General features: G+C 37.4%; 1 protein-coding gene across 1 annotated transcript; it reads right to left on the reverse strand.

The window, feature by feature from the left end:
- Window positions 1-404: 404 nt before the first annotated feature.
- LOC146133666 (uncharacterized) lies at window positions 405-12,563 on the reverse strand. The gene is made up of 5 exons (XM_083397413.1): window positions 12,327-12,563; window positions 5,726-5,830; window positions 4,164-5,132; window positions 3,112-3,341; window positions 405-2,325 (listed from the first exon to the last, which is right to left on the reverse strand). The coding sequence occupies exons 1-5, from the start codon at window positions 12,466-12,468 to the stop codon at window positions 2,176-2,178; spliced, it is 1,596 nt and encodes a 531-aa protein (XP_083253539.1). The 5' UTR covers window positions 12,469-12,563; the 3' UTR covers window positions 405-2,175.
- Window positions 12,564-13,976: the final 1,413 nt, after the last annotated feature.

A 13,976-nucleotide genomic window follows, 5' to 3' on the forward strand; every position in this document is an offset into this window, starting at 1 on the left:
TACTAAAAAACATTGTTTCGAGCCAAGATTTTTAGGGTTTTTCACATTTTTTAAAATACTTATTGTTCTGAGACAGAGTGTCCAGTTTTTTTTTTATTGGACTAAAATTAATAAACAGTGTTTTATTGATTCCTTTTGAATACTTGATTCTGAGTCAAATGTTGTCTTTGTAGCGAAAATTAGAAAACTCAAAGCTGTGATTACTTTAATAAAAACTTTAATTTGTTCAAATATATTTAAAATTTGATCGCGGACCACTTCATAAGGCTTTGTGGGTCGCAGGTGAAGCAGCCTTTGTTCTTACAAAAACTTCTGTTACTCTTTGCAGTTTGCTAGGAGCCTACTTTATCAACACACTGCGGCAGCTTTTCAACAGGTAAAAGAAATTGGATTATTTCGAAGAATCATATCAAGAAAATTTATTTGCAAATAGATAAGTTCGAGACAAGAAGTCTTTCGTCTTCTAAACAGCATAATGCGTATAAAGTCAAAACACAAAATAAGCTCAAAGCAAAATAACCGTCAAAACAAAATTGAAGAAAACTTTCTCCAACCGTAGAAAACACATTTAAGACTTTTTTCGCAATTAACGCTTGCTATAAAACGACGTGCAAATCTATTGACACTGCCGACAAACAGAACTGTAACAAAAAACTGAAATCGAATAAACAAAAAGCAGTAGGTTAATTTATAAGTCTAAAATTGCAATATGGTCTGTTTGGTGTTGTTCGTTTGTTGATGCTAATCAAAATGTAAGGTTATAATCAAAACACTTACAGGAATTTTAATTCGGTATATGCAAACAATAAGTGCTTTGATAACGTTCCAGCTGGCAGATGGGAACAAACCTACTGGACATGAATACAGTGTCGATTAGAGGGCGGAACAAATTGAAATGATTCAGTGGCTAAGGCGGCTCGTGTCTCAAAATGCGTCAATAATAAAGTGTAACCCTTCGCGCGATACGAATAGCGACATGAAACAAGGCAAACAACAACCGATAAGCTATCGTGTAATTGTGTGATTAACTAAGCTCAACAGAGTTGTAATGACTTAAGTCAGTAAACTGTTATTGTTCAACGACTTGACTTTGGTCCATTTTAGTCACTGTTTTCAAATGACCTGACTTGGACCTAAGTGGTTCACGCAAATAAATTGAATTCAATTGATTTAATTGAGTATAATTTAGTTAAAATAGGTCATTCAAGTCAACGATTAAATGTGGAAAACGGTAACTGCTATTAGTATCGTTTTAAGTACCGGTATACAACATATTACTCGGAATAGAACGTTTTTTGTATGACTAACAAATTTATTTCGAATTACAATGACGTGATTTGAATTTGACTTGTTGTAGAAATGGCTTGGATATGGGACTAGACTTGCTATTTGTTAAAAAATGACTTGACCTGGACTTGAGTTATTTTTCAAATGACTTAATTTTGATTTAAGTCATTTCAAAAAGCTTGTTTACAACATTGGAGCTCTATGCACTTTGGACCCGTATTTTGTGCGATTGAGCAAGAAATAATAGTTATGCAACGAACCCTGAGGCAATGGACGCGATGTAAAAGGGAAATGAGTGTCGCTAAAACCGCTTTTTAGCAGAAACGCAGTCAGCAAAGGCGTAAATCCGAATAATAAAAAGCAAATAAAACGTAAAACAACAACAACAATATTTGGCAGAACTTCAACGTATGTATGAAGCGCGCTGTAGTACAATATGCTTTTACCTAACTGACTGGCCAAATTGAGTTTTGGCACTTCGTTTAATGTGTGCGTTCCATAGGACACAAGAGAACTATTCATCAATAAGACAGGCATGAAACAGTTATATCATTGATTCTTGAGGTTATTAGTGTGGGCTGTGGTGGATTTTGATAACCGGTATCCCTTTTTAATTATGTTAAAGGAAAAACTCATCAATTGATAAGTAACAACACTATAAGATGACATAAAAAAGGCTAAAACTTTTTCTTTGGTATTTAAAACATAGCATCCTATTCCCCCCAATGAATTGACAAATTATTTCTTTCGGGTTTAATCTTTGCTTATCACTGTCAACAAAGAGCATCGTTTTTATGTCAATCCTACCCAACCCATTGACAAACTTTTACTTTGGGGAACCCATAGGCTGTTTTAGAATTCAGCGACATGTTCTTGCGACATATCTTCTCAAACAGGGTTCGGGGTCACCATTCTGCCGTTTTCCGGCCACGCTTCGTTACGTATTTCATCTCCGTTATGCTTGATTGATTCCCGGGACGATATGTCCGACGAACCGGAACCAGGAGTGCGGTGGTGGTGATTGTTGCCATTGGCGACCTGCGATAGAAATAGATGACGTCACTGCTGTAGTTTGAGACTTGAGTTTAAACAACAATCTGCTGTTAAAATTTCATGTGTTGCAGCCAGTTGTTTTTCTTTTTAAACAATAGAGTTTGAATTGCTCGATACAAATATTGGATGAAAAAATGGCGAAAATACAATAGAAAAGTACGAAATACAACTGATGACGTTTCAATCTACAAATTGATAGTTAATTAGAAAAATGCATTGATGTATATCTTTTTAATAGCAAAGTAAACCAGATGTTGGAAAATAGATAAACAGTGCTATCAAGCATAACTTTCAGTTGCGCCCAGCGTTTATGTATCCAACAAATGTTTTACTTTAAAAGTGTCGAATTTGCCAACAATATTTTTAAATACTTTGATATCGAAACACTACATTAAGCGAGTCTGTTATGGATTTTTACAGGACATAATCAGGTTCCATTTTAAAAAATTTAAACAGAAAAAAGAGACAGTATATCACAATTTCTGTAACTTTCATTTCTGTAACAAATTGGCCGCACTTCTGTCGTAAGACCTATATTTGTACTTAAATGCTTATGAATTTGTAATTCTTGTTGCAGATTTTACACTCCCAAAATAGTACAACAAATATTGTTAGACGTACGATGAATATCAGATCCTATAAAACACTTAAATATTCTACGTCAAACTACAACCTCGCTCCAGCGATTATTCTGCAAAAAATGTTGTGCGTTTTAAAACATACAAGTAAAAGTTGGTCACTTATGTTAAACAAACTCTATGGAGAACTTACCGGTTGATTGACAATGCCCACTCTTCGATTCCTATCCCAGCTCGGCTTAAATGCGAAAACCCATGCAAGGGCGGCTGACACCACAAACGACATCAGGACAATTGGCAAAACGATGGCCAGGGCCAGTTGTCTTCTCAGCTGATGGCTTCGGTCTTCAGTAAGTTTATCGCTTGGAAGGTTGCTCGAGGTGACTTCAGCGGTTTGGCTTGACTGGAAGGCGGTGGAATAATCTGAAGCACAAGCAACGCTTAAGGCTGGTTTTGCTCGGCTAAAGGGCGTGGGGAGATTCGGTGTCACTTGGAACCGTTGCAGCACAAACAAGCATTGTCCGGGATGCGTAAACTACGTCACTTCAACGGCTCTAAAGTTGCATCCTCGTTTTTCGCATTGTTCGGTTATCGGTTGTTTATCGCACCCCGTGGTTTAGAACATGGTCCATTGTGTTTTTCTTTGTTGTTTGTCTAGTATGCTGTATATCTGCTGTATATTTTTTGTTAGCCTATATTGCCATTATACTGCCCTGAAAAAGATAGGCCGAATTGGTGGTCAAAACGTTGGTACTTTAATAAAATTTAGCCTGACGAACAGTTTTACAATTATTTACTAGTTGTTTATGTGAACCCTCGAATGTGTCGCTTAGTATCTTACCAAATTTAGTGGAATACATTCAACGCAACACGTGTTTTGAGTAGATAATGAAACTGCCATCTTTCTCTCTATATTTAGAACATTACGTAGAATTAGGCAGATTTTTATAATCCATGAAAAGTAATTCTCGGCCGTTTTAGGACCTTTCAATTAACCGTATGTTGAACTTCTCAGATTACGGCTTGTAATTAGTGCGTAAACAATGCTACAGTGACATACAAATGCTAATTCTAAGAAACAATAAAGATTTAAATAGACAAATAATTGATACTGTAATTATTTCTATTCAGGGTACAAAAAATACGCCTCATATATCATTGAACCAAAACCTTCAACCTTAATTGTCATATAACTCCTTAATAAAAATAAACATTATATTAAAAAACAACAACCATTATATCAACCTGATAATGGTGGCGATGGTTCTACCACGCTGGTTGGTGGTTGTCGATTCGTAGTGGTGTCTTCTGGTGGTTTTGAGACCGATACTGGTCTTCGCGTGGTGGTTTCGATTTTGGTTGGGATTGTGTTTAGTTGACTTGCGACTGGATTGTTTGCGACAGTTTCTGCTTTATTAGTTGTCGAGTGTACTTGATTGATAGTATCCGGTTGGTTTGTGGGTATTTGTGGCTGATTTGATGTTTCTAGATTGCTTGGTTTAGTTCCTGGTATGCTTGTTTCATGTTCATCCTGTGCTGTGATGAAAGCTACGTGGCTCCCAGTTGTCCGAATTGTAGACGAGGTTGGTTGGCTCGTGGAAGTTTCTGAACGTTTTGTGGTGGATGACGAGAGAACCAATGTGGAACTGAATTCAACCACTGGCGTAGATATCCTCAAAGTGGCTGACGTTTTTTCTAACCGGGCGCTAACAACCTCAGTTGAGGCTGCAAAAGTGGTTTTCGGACTGCTGGTTGTATCAGAAAGGCTTGTAGAAACAGTGGGATAAGAGAGGGCATTTCCATCTGTCGGGTTTGTGTTGGTATAAGTCGGCCTTCCACTAACTCCACCCTCAACTAAAAACGAGTCCAAGGCGAAAATACTCACTTCCGTTGGGAACGTGAATGGCTCAGTTCGGGTTGTTGGGTACACAGTGGGTGGCTGGGTTGAACGAGGGGCTGAATTACTGTCGTTTTGAGGGGTGAGAAATCGGCTGTTGTTGTTTCCTTGCGCGAACATCTGGAGAGCCGCTGGGTTGATATGGGGGAAGAACTTCTGGAGAGCCGAGTGGTTGACATAGGGAAGGTGCGGATTGAGAACATGGAAACTTCCGGGTGCGTCAACGCCACTTCCGGTTATGACGTCATCTCGCTCCTCTTCGGGAATCGAGACGCGGGAAATTGGAATTGGGTCAAATCGCCTTCCGTTATTACCGCCTAAACAGAAGAAAATCTCCGTAATGTGGATGCGGGAATGCTTTAGTATAAAACTATTTTGTAGATTATTAAAAATAGTCATTAATCAAGTTTTAGTAGATAAGCATTATCTTAATTAAGAGGTTTTGATACGAACTTGTATCATCTTCAGGTATAAACCACTTGATATAAGTGATGTTTTGACTTACTTCTTAGTCACATTAATTGAAGCTGATACCATTGCGCATCGAAAAGTCTTAATCAAGATGATGTCGATATACTCGACCTTTTTGATTTTGCAATTTATGGTAATTTATATCAAAATATTATCATTTTTTAAAAAACGCGGTACATTAACTACTCTTCAGATAACTAATTATTATGCACCATACATGATGTACAGACTGTCAGATGATATACAACGACGAATAACACCTAATGAAAGTATGTATCTCGGCTAAAATAATCCACCAGTCAATGAATTCAATGACCTTGATACAGTCTGAGAAGGTATATGTAATTTACTCGTCTGTTAATCTTTATAATTTAGTATGTATCGTTCTTAGTTTAATTTTTATACTCAGTGCCAGTACAGTTAAAAGCGCGACACTAACCCTCTTCTAGATCAAATTGCCGTTTAACAACTCTATGCGTTCCGACGTCATAATCGGAAATGCGCAAGCTCGAACCCTTGATGAACGGATTGATGGACTTGAGGTCTGAAATTCATAAAACACACAAAAATAGGTAAATGCTCTAAAATATAGATACAAATATGCCTGTGAAATATTCATATTGTACAATGTACAGTCCATCTTGTAAATACTTTTTAGATTTCCAATTTTAGTTTTGTGTTAAGTTTTCCTCGTCCTTTAAAAAAGTTTGCATTTTTTACAGGTAAATTAAATTTCGCTGAGTAACATTTGTAAACACTTCTGTTTCACAACAGACACCCTTAGATGCCGTCGTTTCTCAAAGTGAAGTTTTAGCAACTCTTGCCAAATATGAACGACGCAATAAAACAACCTGTTCAAAGAGTCAAAGACTGTTCGACAACCTAAAATTACCGGTCGGTAATAAACCCAAGACTCAAATTTGTCAAACACCCAATTTATCATTCATATAGCACTAGATTTAGCGCTCTGGCCAAGCCAACTTTGAAAAAGGTGGCGCAAGAAATAAGAGAGTGTTGATACCTTGCTTATCTCGGCAAACGATCACTGCATATCGCTATCGTCCACTGATGGGTGAGATTTATCGGTATCAAATGTTATGCCTGGCGGCCAATTGCATCGAAATGAAATAAGCTTATGCTTTTTGCGACAACAACGAGCTCGTTTAGCGCTAACATCTGATTGCAAAACTTTCCAGCTTGACCCAAAAAAGATTATTCATTAAGAGCGCCAACAACTTTCCAAAAAAGGTAAAAATGAAATAAGTTTTTCGACTAGTCAAAAAGCTAGATTAAACCCTTGATTAAATCAATAAAAAGCATTTAAATCTAGTAATATTAAGCCTTAGTTAGAGCTGTGTAAAATAATATTTCCTTACCAACAGAAATTACAAACTTGGGTCCGCATAAAGCATAAAGGAGCATCAATAATGTTTCTTGTGACAAAAAATTGCAAATTTTGTCAGCATTTGTATTAAAAGCGCCAATACCTTAACTGACGTTAGTATAACTATACCAGTAGTTCCTAACCGGGTGCTTGACTGCTGTTTTAACACTCAAGGATGCCGAGTAATAATTAATTCTTGCGGATTCCGATTTTTATCTTTTGGTGAGCTTTTTGTTACATTTTTTCGTATGCGATTGAGTCGCAACAAATTGAAGTACTTTTGTACTTCTTGTACAGTTGGAATGTGTACTGTTTTTTTGTTTTTTGTTGTGGGGGGGGGGGTAATCGCAAGGGTCAGCCAAGCCGAAGTGCAATGGAAGGCCTCGCCTTGGGCCAACCGCCTCCATGGTCACGGTTAAAGACCCCCGTCAGGTAAGTATGCGAAATGTGTACTGTTTCAAATTAGCTTATTACGACATCGCAGTTAACCAGCTAGCGGAATTGCTAGAAAGGCTGCCGCGAAATATTTACATTTTATGAAGGTTGCCGTAAGCCAAAAAAGGTTGGAACCACTGCTCTATAGATACGCCCATGTACCAATAGATACACATCAACATATATACTCCTGTCCCTCAAAACGTTCGACTTGGGCAGTTCTTCAGTTACACTGCGCCCATTTAATCTCACAGCGACGAATTGCGGCTTTAAAGTTGTCATTTAATCGCCGTGACGTCAATTTGCGACCGGGAAGAGTCAAGGTCGCCTGAAGGTGACATGCCTGAGAGAAGGATTTCCGCCAAATAAGCGGTTGTTGAAACTGCGTGAAAAGTTTAAGGGATATTTCTGGCGAAATTGGTAGGGGTACGAATATTTCTGTTGCTGAATACATTCTCACGTTTATCAGTGCGTCTGTTATTTTAGACTTTAATTTTAACGTAAATGTTGGACGAAAATAGATAAATCTTTTTTTTTTTCGGAATACGTAAAATTATAAATTAAGGTGACATAAAATCGATTTTAAATTAACATGTTCTGGCAATATAAGAAAAATACTATGCGCATTTTTATTTGTCGAATAAATTCCTACAAATTCTCTAAACAATATGTTTTGCCTCATTGATCAATGAACTTTGAATAGATCTTGAATTTATTTTAAAAATATATTTTAAACATGTGTACACTAAGTACAAGTCTGTTATGTAGCTTGATAATGAACATTAACTATAGATACAAGTTCGTATCAAAACGTCTTAATCAAGATGATGTCGATCTACTCGACCTTTTTCGTTTTCCAATTTATTATAAAGCTATTTTAAACATATTTTAGTACTCCAAAACTGGTTGTTTTAGGCCATTTTATGCAAATAAGCACAATGAAAAAGGCAGATACCTAATCGTTTACGCGCCCCTCGACATGTATAGCTGCTGGAATTGAGCCGGGCACGATTCAGTTGCTCTAACTGGCTTACAAAGTGTTTATGTCAATTTGGGCGAGTGTGGCGCAAAACCGAGCCAGTCTGAGTGGTCGTGGTCGCCTATCGACAACAAAGCCTCCATTTTGCGTCAAATTATGGTCAAGACGTGCGCCAATTGCTTTCCTTCAGCAATTTTCTTCAAGACTTTAAGGCCTAGGGGCTCCGAAGACGCTCTACGGCTGTTTTATTTACAGATTGCGGCTTCTGATAAAACTTTGCAAGCGCGTTGGATGTCATGGCAACACAAGTTGGCAGTTTAACCTCGGAGCAGTCCTCGCGGTGGTCGTCACGTGGGATTTTCCCGCCTCTGGGCTGGCCACAAAGCGGTTTTACACACGGCTCCCTTGCAATCGAACGCCATTATTGGTCTCTGATCCGATGTGATTGTCGTCAGTTTGGACGTGAACCACCACGACCGACGACGTTTCGGACGTCATAAAGTGTGGTTTTAACCTTCTAAATCGACAATATTGGGCCGAATGTATCGTAAACGAGTTAAGCACTCGAAGACGAAACTAAAGTAGAGGCTATTTTTTACCGTTTTAAAGAATGCCACATGCCCATAAAAAAACAAATTTATTTTTGGATTTGTTAATTTAGGTGGTATATAGGTGATGACATCAATGTCACAATAACGCTTGCCCAGCAGATAACACTCCTAAACTTTTAAATAAGGCCCAACAGTAATTAAAAATTAGGAAAAATTTATGCATCAAAACAGTTGAAAAGCAGATAACACTCCTAAACTTTTAAATATGGCCCAATACTAATTAAAAATTAGGAAAAATTTATGCATAAAAACAGTTTGAAAAGATGAAACCATTCGAAAGAAAACTGACTTGGCTAACTGGTATACCCATACTTTATAACAGGGTTTATTAACTTCAAAAATACAGTTAAAATCCATTAATAGATTACTCAAGAGCAGAAATGTACGCAAAAGCAGACATTTTTGGGGGGCCTTTGCCGATTTATTATTCTGACTCTAAGAGTTTGTTGTTTATGTGCAGCTATTTAATTTGAGCAATGTTCGGAAACAGAATAAGTTGTCAGCTGATAATACGGCCGCATGGGGTTTGCGTGGGCTGGCAAATTGACGATGGCCTGGCGTTCAGGAACGAAGCCTGGCCGAATCATGAACGTTGAATTCACCGACCGTCCTATTTGCTATAAACAGCGTGAATCACCCGAACAACCAACGCCCTAAACATGACAACCGCCACTCTGTTTTGCTTTCAATCTTTTTAAGCTTAATTGAAAATAAGTTCGAAAGAAAGATTGGAGATTTGTAAAGAATCCTAACTCTTCATCAAACACAATTTCCAATCCTCAAAACAAACTACAAAATAATCAGTGGGAATATCAAAGCCCATACAGAAGTAGGTATCACTTTGAACGTGTGTCAAATAACTCTTTATTAATGTTCAATGAATGGTTATATATATGGGCAGCTATAGCTTAACGTAGAAAAATATGAAATACAGAGAGTAGGAATCTTTTTGAACGTTTCAAATAACTTGATGTTGAAAATGAATAAAGAGTTATTCGAAACGTCCAAAATGATACCTACTTCTGTATGGGCTTTGATATTCTTACTACGTCTTACTTCAACCTTCAACCATTATGCTTCGAAATAATTAGAGGTTTCTGAAATTCGAAGTTCGCCCCGTAAAGCGATGGAGAAAATCAACTCTGCACGGAAACAGTCGTAAATAAAAATAAACAGCCGTTGGAGGCACGCGTTCAACTTTCGGTAGACAAACAAACAAACAACAATTAGGCAAACGAAATCCGAACAACGTTCAACAAAGTGATTTTACTGTTATTTTCGACAGCCATTACTCGCAGTTTGGATTGGCGGCTTACTGTAAAATTTAGAGGCCAAAAACGCCTAAGAAGTGGTTATATAACTCAAATAAAATACGGCCTAAGGCGCTAATTGTTTACACGTTCACTTTTATGGCTAATAGTTATGCTTTGTTTTACCAAATTTCAAAATTATAATTTTTTAAGTTTTGACTTGCCGATTTATAACCGATTTATAGGTTTTTGTTTTTTTAGCAGTAACTCAAAAACAATAACACAAAATAAAACATATAGCAAGCCAATTGTTTTTTGTGCAAAACATAAGATAAATAACCAAATTTTATATTGGAAAATGCTTAACGCAAACAGTTCATTCCAACCCAAGCCATTTAAGTCAATTCGAGTCACTTTGTCCAAAAGACACAAGTCAAGTCAAGTCATTTTACAACAGTGACTTAAGTGCACTTAATTGACTTTTAGTCATTATTGTACTGCCTGCTCGAGTTTAGATTGTTACTTTTCCTCCACGTTTTACCAAAAAGCAGCATGTAGAAGAATTTTACTCAAAAACAGAAAAAAACTGCGCTGTAGTCTAAAAAGAGATCCGGCCCATTTGGCGCAGTGGCCAAGAAAAATGGCCCGCTTGTAAGCCGCCGTCAATCGGATTAGTGGACTTAGTGGACGAAGGTATTTTCCTTGTCATGGTTTGCCATCAGTAAGAACCGAAAAACGCCGGACAGCTTTCGGATATGGAGCAGATAAGGTGGATAGCTGTCTTGGGCAAACGCTTGATAAATTGACTGCATTTTTTCTGTATTTTATACTTGGGCTAAGTGTTTTTGTAAACAAGTTATTGTGAAATTGGGTTCTTTATCTTATTTTCTTGCTATATCTTCCCTTTTGCGAAATTTTTTAGTTGAGTTACTGCTCATAATCGTAATAGTTTACCGATTTTAATGGGTTAACGTTCAATTTTTATAACAAGGACTTGAAATTGACTTGCTCTATTGATGACTAGGACTTGACTTGTTATTGATTCAAAATGACTTGACGTGCACTTAAGTTCCTTTAAAAAATGACTTGACTTGGTCCTAAGATTTTTCCAATGACTTGATTGGGACTTAATTTTAAAACGGCTTGCTTGACCACTGGGGAAGAAGCAGCAATACTTGATGCGGCCAGAAGCGGCAGTGGCCCGCTGTCCAACACACCTCAAGCATATTGGGCAGATTACAAGTGACTTTGCGAGCCAAACAGACTCGTGTGACTCTTGAACTCACGCCAACTCAGCTGCTGCTGGATTAAACTGTTTGGGCTGCTTCGACTTACACGAACTGAACTGGGTTGGTCGCAAAAAGAATAACGGTCAATTGCCGCAGCAAAAAGTACCCCGTAGATCAGCTGTCATTTCTTATGGTAGTAGGTGTAGCTTTTGCACCATGCTTATATAGTGGTGATTGTAACGACTAAAAAAAAGTTCTAAAAAACGCTATGTTTACATATTTCAAAAGCGAGGAGTTATATTTGTAGGATTCGGCTAAATTCTAGAAGTATTTTGTAGTCTGACTTATTGGCAAAAACATTCCTTGAAAATTGAGATATTAGTAGTTGGAAATGCGTTTTATCCTAAAATCCCATGTTTAGGCCGAACACAAGCTTACAGTGTCAGTAGCTCGACATTATACAGTATTTTTCAGCCATTGACGTACGCTGGAAAATTTCGAGAAAAAATTGAATTCTTTAAGTTTAATAAAATATATCAATGAATGGCCATAATTATTACAGAAAAAAGCAAAAAAGGTTGGGAATTAAGAAAATTCTAATCAACCTTAAAAAAAGTAATCAAATTAATTAAAGATCGTGGTTAAGCCAAAAAATCGCGTAATCTGCTTAAATTCTGAATGATTTGATTCGAAACACAGACTTCCAGCACAGTAAGTCATCGATATTTTGGCATCACATAAATTCCAAGGCCTAAACTGCCACAACAATTTTAAGTAAAGCGACTTTGCCGTGTTTTATATTTCACGGCCACCTTATGTATCAATTAACTGTTCCATGCAAATATCAAGTTAAACTGTCTTTATAAATTGCCGCATTTGTCTAATTCTATATAGGGTAATCAAGTGGCACTATAAAGAGACAAATTGTATTAAATTCTAGACAAGCTTTCACACAACTAGGCTTTTTCTTCTTTGATCTTATAAAGCACGGTTGTGCGTAAGCTTGTCGAGAATAAAATACAATTTGTCTTTTTATAGTGCCACCTGATAACCCTAAGTTAAACTGTGTATGTAATCGCCTGCTGTATACTGCTGAATATTGTTATTTCTACTGAAATTAAAATAAAATCGTAACAAAACAAATTCACTCACTTTGTCCTGAGAAGGAAATTCCAATCAAAAGCAAACAACAAAGAACTGGGACCAAAAGCGAGAGCTTAAGGGTTCGAATCCAGGTCTTGACTAGTGGTTTATTCCTCTGTATTAGGCTTGTCCGTATCAGGTGTTGGGACATTTTACATCGTCGCTTTGTCAGGATTTCTTGAACATGAAGCAGGTCTATTTTTTTAGACACGGGCGCACTTGGAGTTACACGTAAAGAAGATAGGTTCCGTATTCAACTACAGGTGTCTTAAATACTTTAATGATATGCCTTAAGATGTTGTAGAACTGCCCTGTTGAGAAATAAAAAGCAAAACTTTTGCCAGTTAAAATCGTTAAAGATTTACAGCGTTAATACTGTCTTAGTTTCTTTGGACGTTTTTTCCTAATTAATTAAATAATCGCCTGAAAAGAACTAAAAAGGCAAACCTGCGCAAGCCGAACTCATATTTACTGAATTTTGTCAAATGGATTACTGCGTAAGGCCTAGGTAACAAGAACAGTTTTATTTAAGTCTCGTAACAAAAACTTAATCAACCGAATGAACAATAAAACTCTCTTTCGACTTATAAAATTGTGACGTACTGCTTTTAAACTGTTTAAAACATTATTTTCTCTCACCTTGATGTAAAAATAAGGTCTAAGCCGTACCACGCGTTTTGGATGAGCTATATTTCAAAGGTAATTCTCGGATACACTCTGATATATTTTTGTTTAGGATAAAATTCACGCTAAGTAGTCTTTTTTAATCGGCCTACTCGTTCTGGCAAAGAGTAGACCACAAGAAACTATAACACCAAGTCTTAATCTCACAAACCATGTTGTTAACGATCAAAAAGCTTATAAACAAAGAGGTTTTTAAAATGCAACTGTTCTACATGCAAATTTAAAAAAATCAACCTCCACATAGCGACAACCATTTCGTTTGAGCAAATGTACTTGAACAACGTCAGACAAAGCTTGTTAAAAAGCCAGTAAAAGGCGATAACAAAAACAATTGAATTCGTCTTACTAACTGTCTTGAGTTCAAACACACAAACTGGCAACCAATTCGCCGTCTAACGTTTATCGCGAGCTGTTAAATTATCTCTTAAATCCTACTGAAAACTCACTGCATTAGAAGGCTAAAAATAACTGGACAAAGAAACGTGACGTGGTTAATGGTTGCAGTTCAGCTTGGTTCAAAGCCTCAAAGCTCCTTTATAAACTAAACCTCAACCTCAACCTCAGTAAAAGCTGCTATTACAAGCCGCCAGCCTCACCTTAAGCGAAACCAACTTGTCTTTCAGATGCCAGAGCACGACAGACTATAGGTGCGCTGAAGGTGCAAGTGGCTCACTGGGAGTGTTCCTTGTAACGGGCGGGTACCGCGACACTTGGACATCCGCAAAAGCGAACGACGCTAGTGCTTTGCCTCAGAAAAACGCCTCGACATTTCGCCTGGAGCTACATCGCGCCAAACTTCGCGCGTTTTACGACGTCCGACCGTCTTCTTTTTTTGTCTTTTACCCGAGCCTCGACAAAATACGACCGCAAAAACCGCCACTGTTGCTGGACTTGACAGTGACTCGAGACGTGTACGTTTTAAAGCGGTATTCTAATTTTCCCATTTTGTTTTTGACCGCATAGCGAAACAAAAAG

This window comes from Ascidiella aspersa, chromosome 9, assembly GCF_963924565.1.
Source record: "Ascidiella aspersa chromosome 9, kaAscAspe10.2, whole genome shotgun sequence".
NCBI classification, from domain to species: domain Eukaryota; kingdom Metazoa; phylum Chordata; class Ascidiacea; order Phlebobranchia; family Ascidiidae; genus Ascidiella; species Ascidiella aspersa.

Coding starts and splice junctions, on each gene's coding strand:
- LOC146133666 (XM_083397413.1), bottom strand. CDS start 12,468: ATGTCCCAACACCTGATACGGACAAGCCTAATACAGAGGAATAAACCA. Junction 5,133..5,725: donor GCAATTTGATCTAGAAGAGG/GTTAGTGTCGCG, acceptor TCTTCTGTTTAG/GCGGTAATAACGGAAGGCGA. Junction 2,326..3,111: donor TGGGCATTGTCAATCAACCG/GTAAGTTCTCCA, acceptor TTTCTATCGCAG/GTCGCCAATGGCAACAATCA.